Source organism: Polypterus senegalus, chromosome 1 (genome assembly GCF_016835505.1).
Source record: "Polypterus senegalus isolate Bchr_013 chromosome 1, ASM1683550v1, whole genome shotgun sequence".
Lineage (NCBI taxonomy): Eukaryota > Metazoa > Chordata > Cladistia > Polypteriformes > Polypteridae > Polypterus > Polypterus senegalus.
In genome coordinates this window covers 49,623,062-49,639,955 of record NC_053154.1, presented here as the reverse complement: position 1 = coordinate 49,639,955, position 16,894 = coordinate 49,623,062, and the positions used below count along the sequence as shown (strand labels likewise).

Genomic DNA, 16,894 nt, shown 5'->3' with positions numbered 1-16,894 from the left:
AACATCGATGTTAATATTAAAAAGCCACTGTACTTTACATATTAATATTCAAGTGTATGAAAATGCAATTTCATTCACATCTGGATTAGTTTCTTATAGATGACTTGAGTCATTTGCACAGATTAGTTATGCTGTTAGCAAAAAGAATGTAAATTTATATTTTCAAAATGTGGCTAGGCAGCATAGTGGTGCAGTGGGTAGCGCTGCTGCCTCACAGTAAGGAGACCTGGGTTTGCTTCCTGGATCCTCCCTGTGTGGAGTTTGCATGTTCTCCCCGTGTCTGCGTGAGTTTCCTCCGGGTGCTCCAGTTTCCTCCCACAGTCCAAAGACATGCAAGTTAGGTGCATTGGCGATCCTAAATTGTCCCTAGTGTGTGCTTGGTGTGTGTGTGTGTCCTGCGGTGGGCTGGTGCCCTGCTCGGGGATTTGTTCCTGCCTTGCGCCCTGTGTTGGCTGGGATTGGCTCCAGCAGACCCCCGTGACCCTGTTCGAATATAGGAGGTTGGATAATAGATGGATTGATGGAAAATGTGGCTATATGGAGATAATACTGTACATTATAAAATCATTAAGACTGAAAAGTGTAAATACATTAACGTTAGAAATTGTACGAGTGCAGTGTATTTGTGCACTTCAGAAATATATTTCAGAGTACCTTCATTTAACATTTTTAAACATCTATATTTTTTCACATTTTTGACACACATCCTGAAGATTTACTAATTTCAAAGGATTTGGATTCAGTAGATTATGCTAAAAGCATCTGTGAACAGTTATTAACAATCATCTAAGAAAAAAGTTTTTTCTATAGATTTAATAGTTTTGTGTTCAGCTGAAAATGAAAGCTGAGATTCTGCAGATTAATGTAATAAAATATACAGCAGTGCCATTCATCCCTCTATTTTCTTAAACCGCTTATTCACGGTAGGGTTGCAGGGCAGCTAAAGTCGATCATAGCAAGCACAAGACAGGAGGAACAATCCCATCACAAGGCGGAACACATATTAGCCCAGTTCACCTAACTTGTATGTCTTTGGACAGTGGAATGAAACTGGAGTGCCCAGAGAAAACTTGTGCTGACACAGGGAATGCATGCAAACTCCATACAGGGTGCACCCGTACCCTGAATCCCAGTCTCCTTAATAATAATAATAATAATAATAATAATTCTTTGCATTTATATAGCGCTTTTCTCACTACTCAAAGAGCTCAGCAATTGCAGGTTAAGGGCCTTGCTCAAAGGCCCAACAGAGCAGAGTCCCTTTTGGCATTTAAAGGATTTGAACTGGCAACCTTCCAATTGCCAGTGTAGATCCCTAGCCTCAGAGCCACCACTCCTTGTGGTGAGACAGCAGCACTACCATTGCTCCATGTGCTGCCCCATAACAGTGTCATATTACTGTAAATGTTGACTGTGTTGATAAACTGTTTGTGTAAAATCACTTAGAAGAGGAGAAATACAAGAATAGTTAAAACTTTTTAAAAGAAAAAAGTAAACAAGGAGATAAATCACTTAATTCTTACAGATATATATATATCAGTATCAGTATATCAGTAATGATAAAAGCTGTTCACAGAATATTTAGGTTCAGTTAGTGTGCTTTAAAGAAAGTTAAACATTTTCAGATATTTGAAGGTTCTCCTTGGAGATCTCAATATCTGTTTTTTTTATGTGAGCTTTTCAGATTCTATTGTATTGTATATTAAGCTTTTCAGTCAATCATAGAATTTTTTTTCATGTACCTTTTATAGTGAGCCCTATCAGTAAGAAATATGCATAAGCACTAATGTAACGAGTAAGTAATGAATGCGAGAGAAAAAAACTTCACACCTTGTAGCTGGAAGAATTTAATTTGTAAGATCCTACAAAACTGAGTTGGCTCTTTCACGTGATCTTTAGAAACAGTGAGAAATGAAACTCTTTTTATTTTGTAATTAGACTAAAATGGAACACAGTTGACTATGCATATGCCTACTGCTTCGTGCCTTCAACTATTCATTGTAGTCAAAGTGAGGAATATGCTCCCTATGGATTGTTTGATGAATAAATCAGAAGGAATAAAAGCAGAGAATTAGCATATGGGCCAGTTGTTCTCTTTTGTTGTCATTTATTTTTCTCTGCTGTGATTTATTGTTATAAGGAAACTGAATGATGATGGCTACCTGTGAACACACATTTCGTACAATATAATAAAGACTGATTGATGAATCTTGCACAGCTAAAATTAGAAGACCCTGCATATATTGTATGGAATTTATTTTTCAGAGTATTTTTACAGTAGTTATCCATGGCTGAGTGTATATGGACAGTATCCAAATATGTACAGTATGTGTAAACATTGCTAAGTTTGTCAAATGTATAAAAGTACAGCTCTCTGTCTCTGTCTCTCTCTCTCTGTGCCTGTAAAGCTTCAGATCTATAGGCCTCTCCCCAGAGTCCCTGTGAAACCTCACTTGACATGTAAAACAGCAGAGTGAAATGTAAAATTGTCTGCAAATGTGTACTAGTCTCACAACTACTGTATACAAACATGAGGAATAAAAGTGCTGCAGAGTAATATCTGTCCAAGCATGATTGTTGAACAAGTAACAGAGACATTTATACATCAATTCATTTACAGGGTGAGCCAAAAATAAGTACCATATTTCAAATGTTTATTGCACAAAAACTGTACAAGATAAAATTAAATTTCATTACGACACAAGAAAGGGTATACAAAATAGATTTGTTTTCACTGTTTTATAAATGATGTCTTCAGGGTGGTAGCCATCATTAGCGATACACTGTTTGAGACGATTTCTGAACACTCAAATAACTCGTTTGTCCATTTCAAGGAGAACAGCATCCTTGAGGGCTTCAAGATTTTGAGGACAGTGTGTGTATACCTTCAACTTGAGATAGACCCACAAGAAGAAATTGCACGGAGCAAGATCAGGCAAATGTGAAAGCCACCTGACATCACTGCACAGGGAGATCAGCTTCCCCAGAAACATCTCCTGCAAAACTTGCATGGATCTCCACACTGTATGAGCTGTTGCTCCATCATGTTTAAACCAGGCATCCACCATAGTCATTTCTTCCAGCTGGGACTGCCAGAAGTTCTCTAGCATTTCAATGCAACATCCTGAAGTGATGGTGACTGTTTCTCCCCCTCCTCAAAGAAGTAAGGGCCTACAATGCCAAATTCTGCCATTCAAACTGTAACACAGTCACTGTACAGGGATCTCTGATGTAGTTCATGAGGGTTGGTTTCAGCCCAATACCGAAAGTTTTGCTTATTTACACAACCATTCAAATGGAAATGCGTCTAATTGCTGCACATAACGATGGCATCTCAATGAACAGTTTGCAGAATGTTCGCGCACAACACTGTATGGCTCTCCCAGTTAGTTCCTGCAATATCATTATTTTCTATTAATGGAAAGTAATATCCTCATGCAAAATCCTCAATGACGTGGAAACTGCAAAATTGATGCCCTTGCAGCTTGGATGTCTTCAGATGTTCATACACTCTGATTTTCTGTTCAATGTTGTACCCATCTGTCTAAATTTAGCTACACATCAAAGAATTGTTTTCCGAGGTGGGTTGCGTATTGATAATGGATTCATTGTTTTTAAAGAATGCTTCAACAGCGAAAGCACGGTGTGCACCAGACCAAGGCATGTTGTTGACTGAAAACTACAAGGGATCGCCTATCAAAGGACCCCCCACCTCAACCCACTAGACTGCCTCTACCTTGCACAATGACTTTGAGAAATGTGGTACTTCATTTTGGCTCACCCTGTATTAGCTATCAGAGTTGGTCTTTTTAGGATTCCAGTTTTCAAACAGAGCAGCCTCTCTGTCCAACCGCTCTCCTTCATATTACTTTTGAGTGTTTCGTTTTCCCCTATACTAAAACAATTTCATCTTTCTTGCTAGAGGTGCTTTTCTGTAGCTGCTGGACGTTCTGATGACCGGGTTAGCCCCTCTTTTACATATTCATCTGAGGGTTTGTGATCAGAAGTGGCAGGCCACTTACACTGTTTCACTTGATCTAAGTTAGTTGAGCCAGGTCTTTGTTTTCTGGTTTTCTCAGGGGCATATACTTCATAGATTATTTCTTGCCCTCTTTTGAAAACAGTGTAGAGCATGCTTTTGAGGTATCTGCATTTCCTTTTCTTTTCCCCCATAGGTCCTGACTTTGTCCTTAAGAGGATGCAGATTAAATTCTGATACCACATGTGTTAATTAGAAAGAAAGTAATGTCAAAAGCATTGTTAAAGTCACCTCCCATTATTCAAGTTGTGCTTTATTACTGTTTGTGTGAAATCAAAATTTTGGTTTTGAGTTTTTGACAAACATTATTTAAGCATCCATGACTCATCCAACTGAGAAAACCCTATTCCTCTTTTAGTATCACTCACTTCATTTAAATTTGTGTTTTGTTTGAGCATAGGAAAGATGATATATAAATAAAATGTATTATTCTTTTTCTTATTATTATTAAATATGATCATTTAAGTGTGTTACAGTTCTCCCAGCGCAGACAAAATGCAAGACAGGCAGATTGGGATTTAAACAAATTCCAGCCCATTCTTCATTATGTAAAACAGACTTGCTTTCCACTTAATATCAATTTTTTTAATTCAGCTAAAAAAGTTGAATATGTTTTAATATTTGTGCACAAAATTTTACTTGAAGCCTTAATAGCTATTATATAATTTTGAGTCTACGAATTTGTCATATGTAATATTTAACTGTGGTCTCCATAAAGAGTTGAAGGAAACCGTATCAAAGCGTATCATAGGACGATTAGCTGTAAGAGAGGAGCTGCATTCAGACAAGATACCAGTCCATTGATGATCACACTCATGTATACACCAGTATCCACTCAACTTTAGACAATTTAGTTTTGCCAGTTAACATGAAATACATTTTGTTGGGTTCAGAAGAGGTAATTAAAATACCTGGAGAAAATCCATAAGGATATAGAGAGCATGTGCAAACAGTACAGAGTTATGCGGCCATGATGTAAACTCAGATCCCTGAATTAATAAAGGTATAGGTGACCATTGAGTTGTGATTCTTTCACATATATTTAATTTTCAGTTTTACCAATTTTTGAAGTATGTACTGCATTAAAGTATTCCTAATGGCTCCAACTGTGCTTAGTTTATTTTATGCAGAATAGTCTTAAGTGTGATTATATGCTTTGTGTGTTTCAGTAATGTGTGTGATGTCAGAGGGACAAAAACGGGTAAGCTTAGCAAGCAAGCGGAAGTCTCAGTATGTAGAAACAAACACCGTACATTCCCTTTTAAGGCGACTAGTAAATTTACAAATTTAAGTTATTTTAGAGTTTCCAAACAAAAACAAACAATGAGGCAAGTACCTGTGCTGCTTCTTTATAATATAAAGCATGTGCGTATTACATGACACAGATCTGGCTAATATCTTTGCTGTGATTCTTTTTTGTGTACGCAAGCTTTTCTTCTTCTTTTTCTGGGCATGTTCGTATCATTTAATACAAGTCTGTAGCATTTTGACTTATTGACCTGTCCTTTCAAAAATTTAAGTTTGAGTGTGTCTTTATAATTTGTTACAATGAAAAATGTTTTCTTCTTTATTGTAGTGATCAGTGTTGGAGAAGGAGGTTTCTGGGAAGGCAGTGCCCGGGGTCATGTGGGCTGGTTTCCTGCAGAATGTGTGGAAGAAATCCAGTCCAAGCCCAATGAAAGTAAACCAGGTAGAGTAAATACAGAAACATTTGACTTTACTAGCTGATGATAAATATACATACCCCAGGAGATGTTAGTGCTGCATTTTAGCAAAATAATAGCAGTTTTATTTCATTTGAAATGTGCAGTTTTGAAAGGCTGCAGAAGGTTGTCAGTGTCTTGTTCTGAATATTTATTTGTAACGAAATGAAAGTTAATGGTCAAAGTATTACTTTGGCACTTATTGTACAGTATTTTAAATGTGTGACCTAAGTTTTACTAGTACTATATAAAGTTATTCATAAAATAATACCTCTATTTTGCAATGAAAAGCAAATTTTACTATAGCTAGATAAATGTAAAATTAACATGAACTATACCTTTTAACTTATTAACAAACTTGCTTATCATCAGTCCTTGTAATGCAAGGGAAGTTGTGGTAATGTGCAGAATAAACAGTAGTTCGACAACACATCAGGAAGGTTTTTTTAAGATTCTACACCTCTCATTGTTTTTTGTGCATGCAGATGATGAACATAGATCAAATAAAGAATCCTTCTTTTTTCTTTTTAGGGGTGTAAAAGTGGTATGGTGGTTAAAGCTGTAACCTTACATTTCCAGCATATTGGTTTCAGTGCCTAAACTGGTCACTGTCTGTTTTGTGTTTATATGTTCTCACTGTATCTGCTTTCAGTTTCTCCAGTGTGTATGCATATTTCTTTAAACTATACAGTTGGCCACAATGAGGCCAATGACAGTTTACTTTGAAAGGGTTATAGTGTTCTATTTCTGAAATTGGACAAAATGTCCATGAGTCTTTAGTTTAGCAAAGGTAACTTCTTGTGTATCATTGGGCCACAGAGATGCCCTGCAACAAAGTGGCAAACAATTCTCAACTATCACTTTAAAACAGAGACCAAACAATAACCAAATACCAAGTGAAACACTAACTTTGTTCCTTTGAGATAAAATTACAGGAAAAAAATAATCTTCAGCAAGTAATCCACAGTAATTTGAAAAAAACTGGGTAGCTCAAGAATAAGGTGAATCCCTTTATAAGGTAATCCTTTTCACAGGTAAATGTTATAACATCAACTTGTTGATGATGTAGAGTATAGGAGAAATTATGATTTATATATTATATAGTAGTGCACAGAGGACAGTGAAATTCTACTTGTGTGCCCAAAAAGCCTGCAATATGGATTAACCATCTGAAGTGACTGCCTGAATATGCTTAACATATTGTTTTATTTATAATGTCTTCAATTTCTCTCAACACTACCAGTAAAATCTCATGAGACCCAGGAAGTTTATTAAGTTACATAAAATTGAGTTATGTATTTGAATACATTTTTTCTCATGGAACTGGCTTGAAAATCCAAGTATGAATTTCACTATACTCTACATATGTGACCATATTTGTATGACTGTTTCTTCACATTCAGAACCATAAATACATGAAATCGATTACCAGGTAGTGGCAGTCAGCAGTACTTTGGTGACTCAGCATTATTCAAACAGTTAAGTCAAGAGTACCCGCTGTGCTCTGCTAGTCTTAAAAGCCATGTCATGACTGTGATGACTCAATGAGGAGTTGCTAACTCTTAACTAGGGATATTTATTCAGAGGAGCTGGACACTCAGATTATTTCTACAAATTGTGTTTATATCAATAAGCTTACAATATCTGATGTATAAGGCAAGTAAGGCATCCATTGTGCATGACTATCCAGTTTGATTAGTGATTTATATACAGGATTAAGTTAAATCTTGTATTGGTGTCACTGGTAAATATACTTAGTAAATATCACTGGCTTACTAAACATGCAATATTGCAAAATTAAAATTTTAATTAATATGCACTGTGACAGATAGGGGGTGCTATCACTCCCTTGAACCCTTGTCCAAGACGCCAGACACCAGATAAAAGTCCAAAAGATGACTTTATTCATATGCAACAGTGCACAAAGCACCCTCCTCTCCACTATACTCATCAATAACCACAATAATAAATCAATGATCACAATCCACCACTCCCAGATGCGTTGCCACCCTTCCACCCAGCTTAACTCGCCGTCTGGGAGCTCCCACAATCCTTTTATATTCCCTGACCCGGAAGTGTTCCAATCCCCAGTCCATGTGATCTCCTATCACTTCCGGGTCAGAAAAAAGTCCTTTTCTTCACCCCGGAAGCACGTCATTCCCCTTGTCCATGTGACTCAGACGTACTTCCAGGGCGTAAGGCAAATAACCATCGTTCCTCCTTGCAGCGTCTCCTAGTGGCCCCCATGGTATCCAGCAGGGCTGTGTATAAAAACTCCAATGTCCAGGATGCCCTGCTGGTCTTTGGGGCACCTCCATACTGCAGGGAGGGCTCCACCTGGTGGCTTGGGGGTATTGGCCGGGATGAACGGCCGGCCATACACCACAGCACTTAATATGCATATACGTTTTAATTATAATATTTCTTCTCCATAAACAAAAATGTGTTATTCTTTTTTTAAGTAACATATCAAAACGTGAGAACAATAAACATTTTTCACATAGTGATTAAAATAGCTCCATCCCAAATCTGTTTTTGGAGAAATTAAGTTTCTTAATTATACTCAATTTTATTGTCTTGCTTAAATCTATACCTAAGGAATGGTGTGTACAAAGTGTGAACTGAAAGGTGATTGCTTGTGGGGCACCAGCTGAAGAAATTTGCTGGACTTGATGGTTAACAGAGAGGAGGACAGCAGGATGCCCTGCAATAGAATAGAAGCTCCATAATGCTCATATCAGAAGCCAAGAACTCCGAATCTTTAACTTACTGGTTCTTAGTAGTTCAAGTAAATGAGCTCCTGAGTGGCACAAAGTGAAATCAAACGGAAAATGTAGGTAAATGACTTAGGAACCTTATATTGCATTTCTGTGTTTGGAAATTATTTGATTAATATGTATTTCTTAAAATACTCTCTATTCCAACATGCGCCTCATGCAAGTTGATGGTTTCATACAGAAGGTTTTGGAAGCCAAGGGGTCTGTTATTTCTTTTCTCCCAAGATATTATCGTTTCCTCCTAGCTTTAAATATGTATTTATCACACCATGAATGTAAGTTATTGAAATGTTTTATACTGTATGTAATTTATTACTGTAATATCAGAGCTATAAATCCAGATAGAATAATATTATATATTTTTTCAATTTATAAGAAAATCAAAGAGCATGGCTAATGTGAATATGTTAGAAATCCTCTGTGTGCAAGATATAGAACTATGTGCAGTGTACAGAGTTATAATTGTATTAAATGTAGACATACTGTAGTACTACTATACAACAGAAGAACATAAAACATTTCACCAAACACTCTTAACAGCAGAACATACCTGGTTGATTTCTGTAGGCCTGGTTAATTTAAACACATGTTAGTAATAGGTTGAATGCTGTATCATGTGTTTAGTGAGCAGAACTTTGGAAAGATCTTTTCTATTTACCTACATCTTTAGAAGTATTTGCTTTCCATCTGAGATGCCTTCAGTGACAGGCCTTGCATAGAGCACACTGAAGAATCATTCCCCACTGCCAGGAATCCATGAAAATAAAATGTGCAAATTGTTCAGGTGCCATGTACAGTATGTTATAATTAAAGGTGTGCTACTTGTGTTTTGGGGTGCCTGATAGACAAGGGCAGCAGCAGAATGTTACCCTAAACTATGATTTCTCCATCAGAGGAAGAGAACCACACTCACAGGTCCTGTATATGTCGTTGTGAGAACATAGGGCCCTCTAGAAGATGGTAGGCTCATTTCCTGCAATGGAAAAAACATTACTTCCCTGTAATGAAATTTTTTTTTTAACTATTCCTCACTCTTATCTAGACCTGAGATCCCCAGTGATAAAATGTTTTTACCTGATAAGCCACCATCTTATAAAATGATCAAATAGCATGACAAAGCTAAAAGCTCATCAACTATTCCATTATCTGCTAATAGAAAACATACTTCATTTGTAATATAGATAGATAGATAGATAGATAGATAGATAGATAGATAGATAGATAGATAGATAGATAGATAGATGCCAGTCACAGTCAGAGTGAGTCATTATACAGGTATATTGTATTGCTGTTGGTATAAAGGAGTCCCTGTATTCTTTCATAACACACTTCTGCTGAATGATTTATTGGCTGAAAGTCCTCAGTGTTGGTGTGTTAGAGGGGTGATGTGCAGCATTTTTCATAATAGCACTCAGTTTTGTTTTAATTCTCTTCTTTGCTGCTACCTCCATGGGGTCCAGAGAGTGTCCTATAACTGAGCCTGACCTTTTAATTAGCTTGTTGATTCGGCAGGCCTCTCTTGAAGTGATTTTATGGTTAGTATTTGGTATGTTTTTAGGCTTTTTCTCTGTGCTCCGTAGACTACAATGTAACGCGGCAGTGTAGACAAAATAATTTTTTTAATTTATAGAAGGCAATTAACTTCAGAACATAATTTTACTTGGCAAATGTTTGTGAAGAAATAACTTTGACTTGAAAAATAATGAACTTATCCTTTAAATGATGCCTTGATTAGTGTCATCCCTCCCATCTTTCAATTGAATGCACTGGGTACAGAAACGCGTTAAAAAATCACGCATTTAATCACACTTTGCATTCCAAGCAAAGGGGAACTTCTGTCAATGCATGATTACATTGATCTGCGCTTCCCGATTCATTTTAACCTCACACCCCCTTGGTTTGAGAAGAAGTATGAAAAAATATGAGGTTAACACAGAAAAACAGATCACTAATTGAAGCTTTATGAATAATTGATTCGCCATCAATAATTGTTTTGGTAAAGCCATACTCCGTGTAATCCTCCTTCCATTTTATAATTTTTCCACCACTAGCCATGATTAAATGAACAGTAAAAAAGTAAGAGCGAAGCAAGGGTGACTTATTCAGGCAGGCAGGCGACAGCTCAGTAGCTCGAATTTGGATATAAGTAAGTTCTATTTAGTCGCCAGAAATATCTTTGTTAGGAATGGAAGTTGAATTTAGTCTTTAAATTTCTATGGTAAAGAAAAAGTTATGCAATGATGACTACATTTAACTATATAAAGTCAGCGCTGGAATATATAAAGTCAAAACTTGATTATATAAAGTCACTGTCGGAATAAATAAAGTCAAAACTTGAATATATAAAGTCGGCGTCGATATATATAAAGGGGGTCTGCTTTTAAGTTTTTAGAGGAGCGAGCGTCAGTATCTTCTAAGCAAACGGCCTCTGTGCAAACAGCCCCTCTGCTCACATCTCCTCCGTCAGGCGCAGAGAACATCAGAGAGGGTGAGAGAGAGGCAGAGACAAGCAAACAATCAAGTTCTGCGCGGGATGCATATCTTATAGCATTGAGGAGTTTTAGTTAATATGTAATACATGCTCTGATTGGGTAGCTTCTAAGCCATCCGCCAATAGCGTCCCTTGTATGAAATCAACTGGGCAAACAAGCTGAGGAAGCGTGTAGCATAAATTAAAAGACCCACTGTCTGCAGAAATCCGCAAACCAGCGAAAAATCCGTGATATATATTTAGATGTGCTTACATTTAAAATCGGCGATAGAGTGAAGCCGCGAAAGTCGGCGATATAGCGAGGATTACTGTATATATATATATATATATATATATATATATATATATATATATATATATATATTGTAAAAGACTCAATACTAGGCAGCAAAAAGGTTTGGGGTTTTCCGGCCCCGTATATTGTCAACAATCCACAATTCAAAAGTAATTCAGGTCAAACAGTGAAAACAAAAACATGTTCATCTGCACGACGATATACTAGGCGTCGGCAGCCATTTTATAAAGGAGGAGCCGGAAGTGGAGGAATGCTGGGAAGGAGGCGTGAGGGATGACGGGACTGCTGACGTCAGGGAAGATGGCGGAGGAAGGGCGGAAGTGGACGTACTGCGGGAAAGTTCCTTATGGCGGAGCGTCTTTAGTTCTGGAAAACAAAGGAGAAAGGTTAGTACCCCGCCACTCCCTGCCGGCGAACGTCTTTCGATGTGGTTTAAGGTCCATCCGCGGCCTCCTACTCGCATGCGTGACAATATATATATATATGCCAGCAATACTCATGACAATGACAAAACAATTACATTGTCAATCATGTTACGTTGTTATTAAAATGTTTCCTTTTCTTTTTACTTCTCCGCTATTTTGCTATATATATATATATATATATATATATATATATATATATATATATATATATATATATATACAGAGAGAGAGAGAGAGAGAGAGAGATATGAGAACAACACTCATATCAATGACAAAACAATTACATTAACAATCATGTTACGTTATTTTCTAAATTTTTCCTTTTCTTTTTCATAACTTCTTTAACACACTACTTCTCCGCTGTGAAGCGCGGGTATTCTGCTAGTGTATGCTAAAGGGTTTCTTAGTTAATATTTTTATATGAATAAAGCTTTTGAAATATTCCTTTTGGTGATTCACATCCTGTTTATTTGCTATAAAAATGCAGGAGAGTGGGAATTCAGTAAAGTTTATGTGTGTTTGAAGTCTGAAAGTAATATTTGATTGTTTTGTTTTGTAAGAATGTTGCAGTTATTTATTGCTGAAATGCTGTCAAAATCCTCTTGAAACATGCTCTGGTGCCATCTGCTGGAATATAATTTCATGTCAAATTTTATTTGCTGTGTTTAATTTAAATCTGACAAGCAACTTCTTGTACTCACAGCAACGACTGTAACATGACTGAACTCAATAATTCAGTTAGAAAATTAATGGATGGATGCTTTTTTTCCTTCTTCATGTTGTCTTTTGTGCTTTTCATTAACATTGTTCTGGACACCTTCAATGAACATAAGAATTTACAGTTTATTACAGTTTATAATCTCTTTTGGACAGACTACCTTTTAAATAGTATATTTTATACTTGATGCAATTCCAAGCTGCTTTATAAGTCAAGACTTAAAAACATCTACATACAGAATATAGCTATTATATTTTTTAATTTATTTTTAGGAGTATGTAAAAGTAACTGTTCTGTAGTAGAAACATGAGATCTCTAATAAGGACAAATTGTTTTTAGCCTCATATGTGCAAGAGCCTATCCAACTTTTACCGTTTTAAGCTTGAAGTCACACAGAAGTGACTCCATATTCAAAGGTTTAAACTCTAGGCACACGTAAAATAGCTGAGCTTGTTTACACCTATATATGATTTTTATATTGTAATGCCTACAGATTCATTGAGGGCTTCTGTCTAGTTACGCTCCTTTTTTGTGCAGAGATGAGTCTGACTAGTGAAAATGAAACTGGGGCATCAGCGAGCCCCAGACCCTAACACAAACACACCAGGAGTCCTGGGTTCAAATAAAGGATGGTTTTTATTCGCCACAATACCTCCAATGTAACACAAACACAGATTTTTCTCTCTCCACAATTCGCCTCTCACCACCGCACTACCCTCTTCCAGTTGATTGTTGCTATCCATTCTCCCAGCTCCGACTTGCCTGGAATAGGCCTGTATAAAGACCTGGGAGTACTTCTGGTACCAGAGCTGCTGCCCGTTGGAAATACTTCCAGGTCATGCGGCATACCCTGCTGGTGGCCTCCTGGGCTCTGATAACCTGGGCATCTGCCATCTAGCGTGCTGGGGGAATAAAAAGTCTTCCACATTCAGTGGGCTGTCTGTCCGTCCTTTCTGGTCCTCTCTTAATGTCTGATCCCCTTCTCCTCCCCTCTTCTTTCCAGGATGCCCGTACTGCCCATGTGGCATTTACACTAGCAAATTCTTTTGCACTTCTCCATAAGTTCTAGCCTCTTCCGAACAAGTGAGTTAACATATTAGTACCTGTTCCATAGAGAGCATGGGATTATTTAGTTTTTTGTCTGGCGCTAAGGTCTTTGTGTGCTAGCTGGGTGTGGCTGGTTTATGGCACATTTTGCTCTGGATTAATTACCACTCTAATTAGCCTTGCATTGCTAACTTTTTGTTTGCAGTGGCACTGGTTCTGTGGCTTTCCAACTATAGTGACTTGGCAGAAGATCTGTATAGCTTCTGTGTCTCTTTCACAAAGAAGTTATAGTACATCCAAAATAGTTAATCGCATTTACTAACTAATGTGTGGAAACATTTTCAAATAACTGCTGCTTCTTATACAGTATATAACTGCATTACTCCTCTTGCATCCATATATCCTAATGACTTACTCACCCCATCCACTTCTGGAGGTTTTCTCCAGCCTGCCTTCTCTAATTTCAGTTCTTTGGTCTGTGCTGTGGTGTTTGTGTCTTTTGTTGCATTGGCCCAGGTGTATATAACAAGCAGCCAAAGTCATTGTGAGCCTCATTATCACCTGGGGCCTCATGTATAACGCTGTGCGTAGAACTCGCACTATAACATGGCGTAAGCACAAAAGCAGAAATGTGCTTACGCACAGAAAAATCCAGATGCAGGAATCTGTGCTTACTCCAACTTTCACGTTATTCCGCTACATAAATCCAGATCAGCGTGAAAAGTAACGCTCGTGCATGCGCTTTATGTAACGCCCCAACTCCTCCCAGAATTACGCCTCTTTGAAAATGTAAATGAATATAAATCGCCCTTAAGCTCAACCTTCTGTGAAAAGACAATGGGAAAAGCACAGGGGAAAATGTAAGAATTTCAGCGAATACCAAGTGGAGGCAAAGGAAACACATACTACTTGTTCAAATAAACCGTGGTATAATCAACAAAAGGAAATTGATCGGGTGACATTGCGTGTTGGAGAAACTTGAAAGCTCACGTTCACAAAATTGCATAGTGCCGGAAATAAAAAAGAAGTCACATATCAAAGTCGCCGTGAAAAGGCGAGTTGTAGCCCACTGTCTGAGTGTCATATGAAAGCTTATTAGGATACAAAGAAAAAAAGGCACACAGTGGGGAAAAAGCACGAAATGTCAACTTCAATCTCGACATTTCCACTTTAATCATGTAGTTTATTTTGTCATTAAAGTAGAACATCATAAACTTCATCTTAAAATCGTTTAATTAACCAGTTTTTCAAATCACATCGTAATTAAAGTAACACGTTAAATGCTTTGTTTTGTATTTGATCTTCTATGTGCTCTATGTGTGTGAATCACTACTTGCTTCTTAAACCGGCTCTCTTCCTCCAACTGGACACAGAATCCATTACATTTGTGACATTAAAGCTCTCTGAATAATTAAAATACTTAGATGTATACGTGATATAATTTTCATGATGATAGGAGTTAAAGCACTTTATTAAACATGAGTTTCACGGCGCAGTGATTGTGTGCGACCTTCGATGAAATAATTTATTGCAGCAGTACTCAGGGGCGTCTCTAGGCTTGTGGTGGCACTGGGCAGAGGAAGAATCGGTGGCTCCTTCGCCCGCCAATGTCAGGAAGGCAGCTTATGCACGGTGGATGGCCACGTCTGTTGCAGACACTGCATAGCCGCCTCGTGCTCATGACACAAGCATTTAACTTTTGCCAAAATTTGACGCTGCTTTTTTAGCTGTGTTGTTATTTTCTCTTTCTGTTTTTTATTCAATATATATATTTGCGTAGCCGCCACTGCAGTCCTTGCTTTTCTTTCCCCAAATACCCAATCACCACACAATCAGCTCTGTAATAGAAGTTAAGCCATAGAGAGCGCCGATTCTTCAAAACGTTTAAGGAACATTGAAATATCTTCGTAGTACATGTTTAATTATTCTATCCTTCACGACACTCCCAGTGAAGAGTATAGATTATTTAAATGAAGTTAAAGTTTTATATGTATAATTTAATAAACATATTTTGCTGCATTTCACCTTAAAAATGATATCGTCATCATATGTAAATACGCGCTTTATAAAGTGGCTCAGGTTGTGTGATATTATAACTGTAGTGCAAGTTTACAGTGGGGTGATTGTAATTATAAGTAAAAACAGTTCTACAAGGAGCACTTGATTGAGTGTGTTTATAGTTCTTGGGATGTAACTGTTTCTGAACCGCGAGGTTCGTACAGGAAAGGCTTTGAGACGTTTTGCCGTGGCTGAGATAGCGTGTACTTGAAGCTGTATACCGATAATTCTCTTTCCGTTCAGCTGTTGCTGTGATTCACATTCAGATACAGTGATATAAATACTCCAAGTGCAGTGAGAGTAATATGGAAAAAGATGATCCGCTGTGGCAACTCCTAACGAGAGCAACTGAAAGAAGGAGGTGCAATGAGAGTAACAACGCTAAAGCAGTTATGGTATTTGGAATACTATGGCTATTCCCTGGACCATTATCTTGTTACAAGTTAATTACAATCAGATGCGTTACACTAATAAACTATATGCAGTTAGTTTCAGTGTATTTATAAAGCCGCGTTAGGAAAATAAGGTGTAACCACACAGGAACAGTAGCACTGCTTTGATGCTGGGTGCTGCCAGTCTACAAAACCGAGCGGAGAACTTGCGTACGACAAGGTATGAGGTACCGTGGAAAAGTGCGTGGCTTTACGCCAAGTGTAGGTTTTATACATCGCGATTTGAACGTGGAAACGTTCTTACACAGCATTTCTGTGCGAATGCACCGTTTATACATGAGGTCCTTGGTGTTTTAACTGAAACTTGAAGATCCCTCATTTTTAAAGTGCTTTTAGTAATTCTCACTCTTATATATTTTGCTTATGAATCATAGCCTGTATTCTTTATTTTTGAGTTTATTAGTTTGATTAGTTATTTTTATATAAATTATAACTAATACACATGATGATGATGGTGATGATGTTATATAAACTATGTGCTATAGAAATATAATATATTATTATTATTATTAAATAAAGGGCCATTTCCTCTTGTCAAATTCTTTTCCACCTTTATCTGTCCCTTACATGCCCAATACCTTATTTATACTTCTTCAGACATCCCTTTTTCTGTGTGGTCAGCCCAAAGGCAGCTCCAAGTTTATACTTCAGGTTATATCATTCAGCCGGTCACCGGTGATTCTCTGACAGACTTTTCTGATGAATACATTTGTATATAGTATACTGAATGTCTCGCTCACACATCAGCAAAGATACTACTTCCTGATTATTCAAAAAGCTAAAATTTATCATAATGGTACAGAACATAGAGGAAGTGGACCTAGTACATAATATTATTTCTTTTCACCTGTTCTTTCCTCTACAGTGCTTAAATATTCAGTCATTACAT

At 37.3% G+C, this 16,894-nt stretch overlaps 1 protein-coding gene across 3 annotated transcripts in view; it reads left to right on the top strand.

Moving 5' to 3' along the window:
• Positions 1-16,894, top strand: part of shank2b (SH3 and multiple ankyrin repeat domains 2b) — a 1,055,424-nt gene that overhangs the window by 597,877 nt on the left and 440,653 nt on the right. For all 3 annotated transcript variants that reach the window (XM_039749058.1, XM_039749068.1, XM_039749076.1), the window contains exon 15: positions 5,616-5,729. In XM_039749058.1, the coding sequence (XP_039604992.1) occupies positions 5,616-5,729 (114 nt within the window). The remainder of the gene's footprint in view (positions 1-5,615; positions 5,730-16,894) is intronic.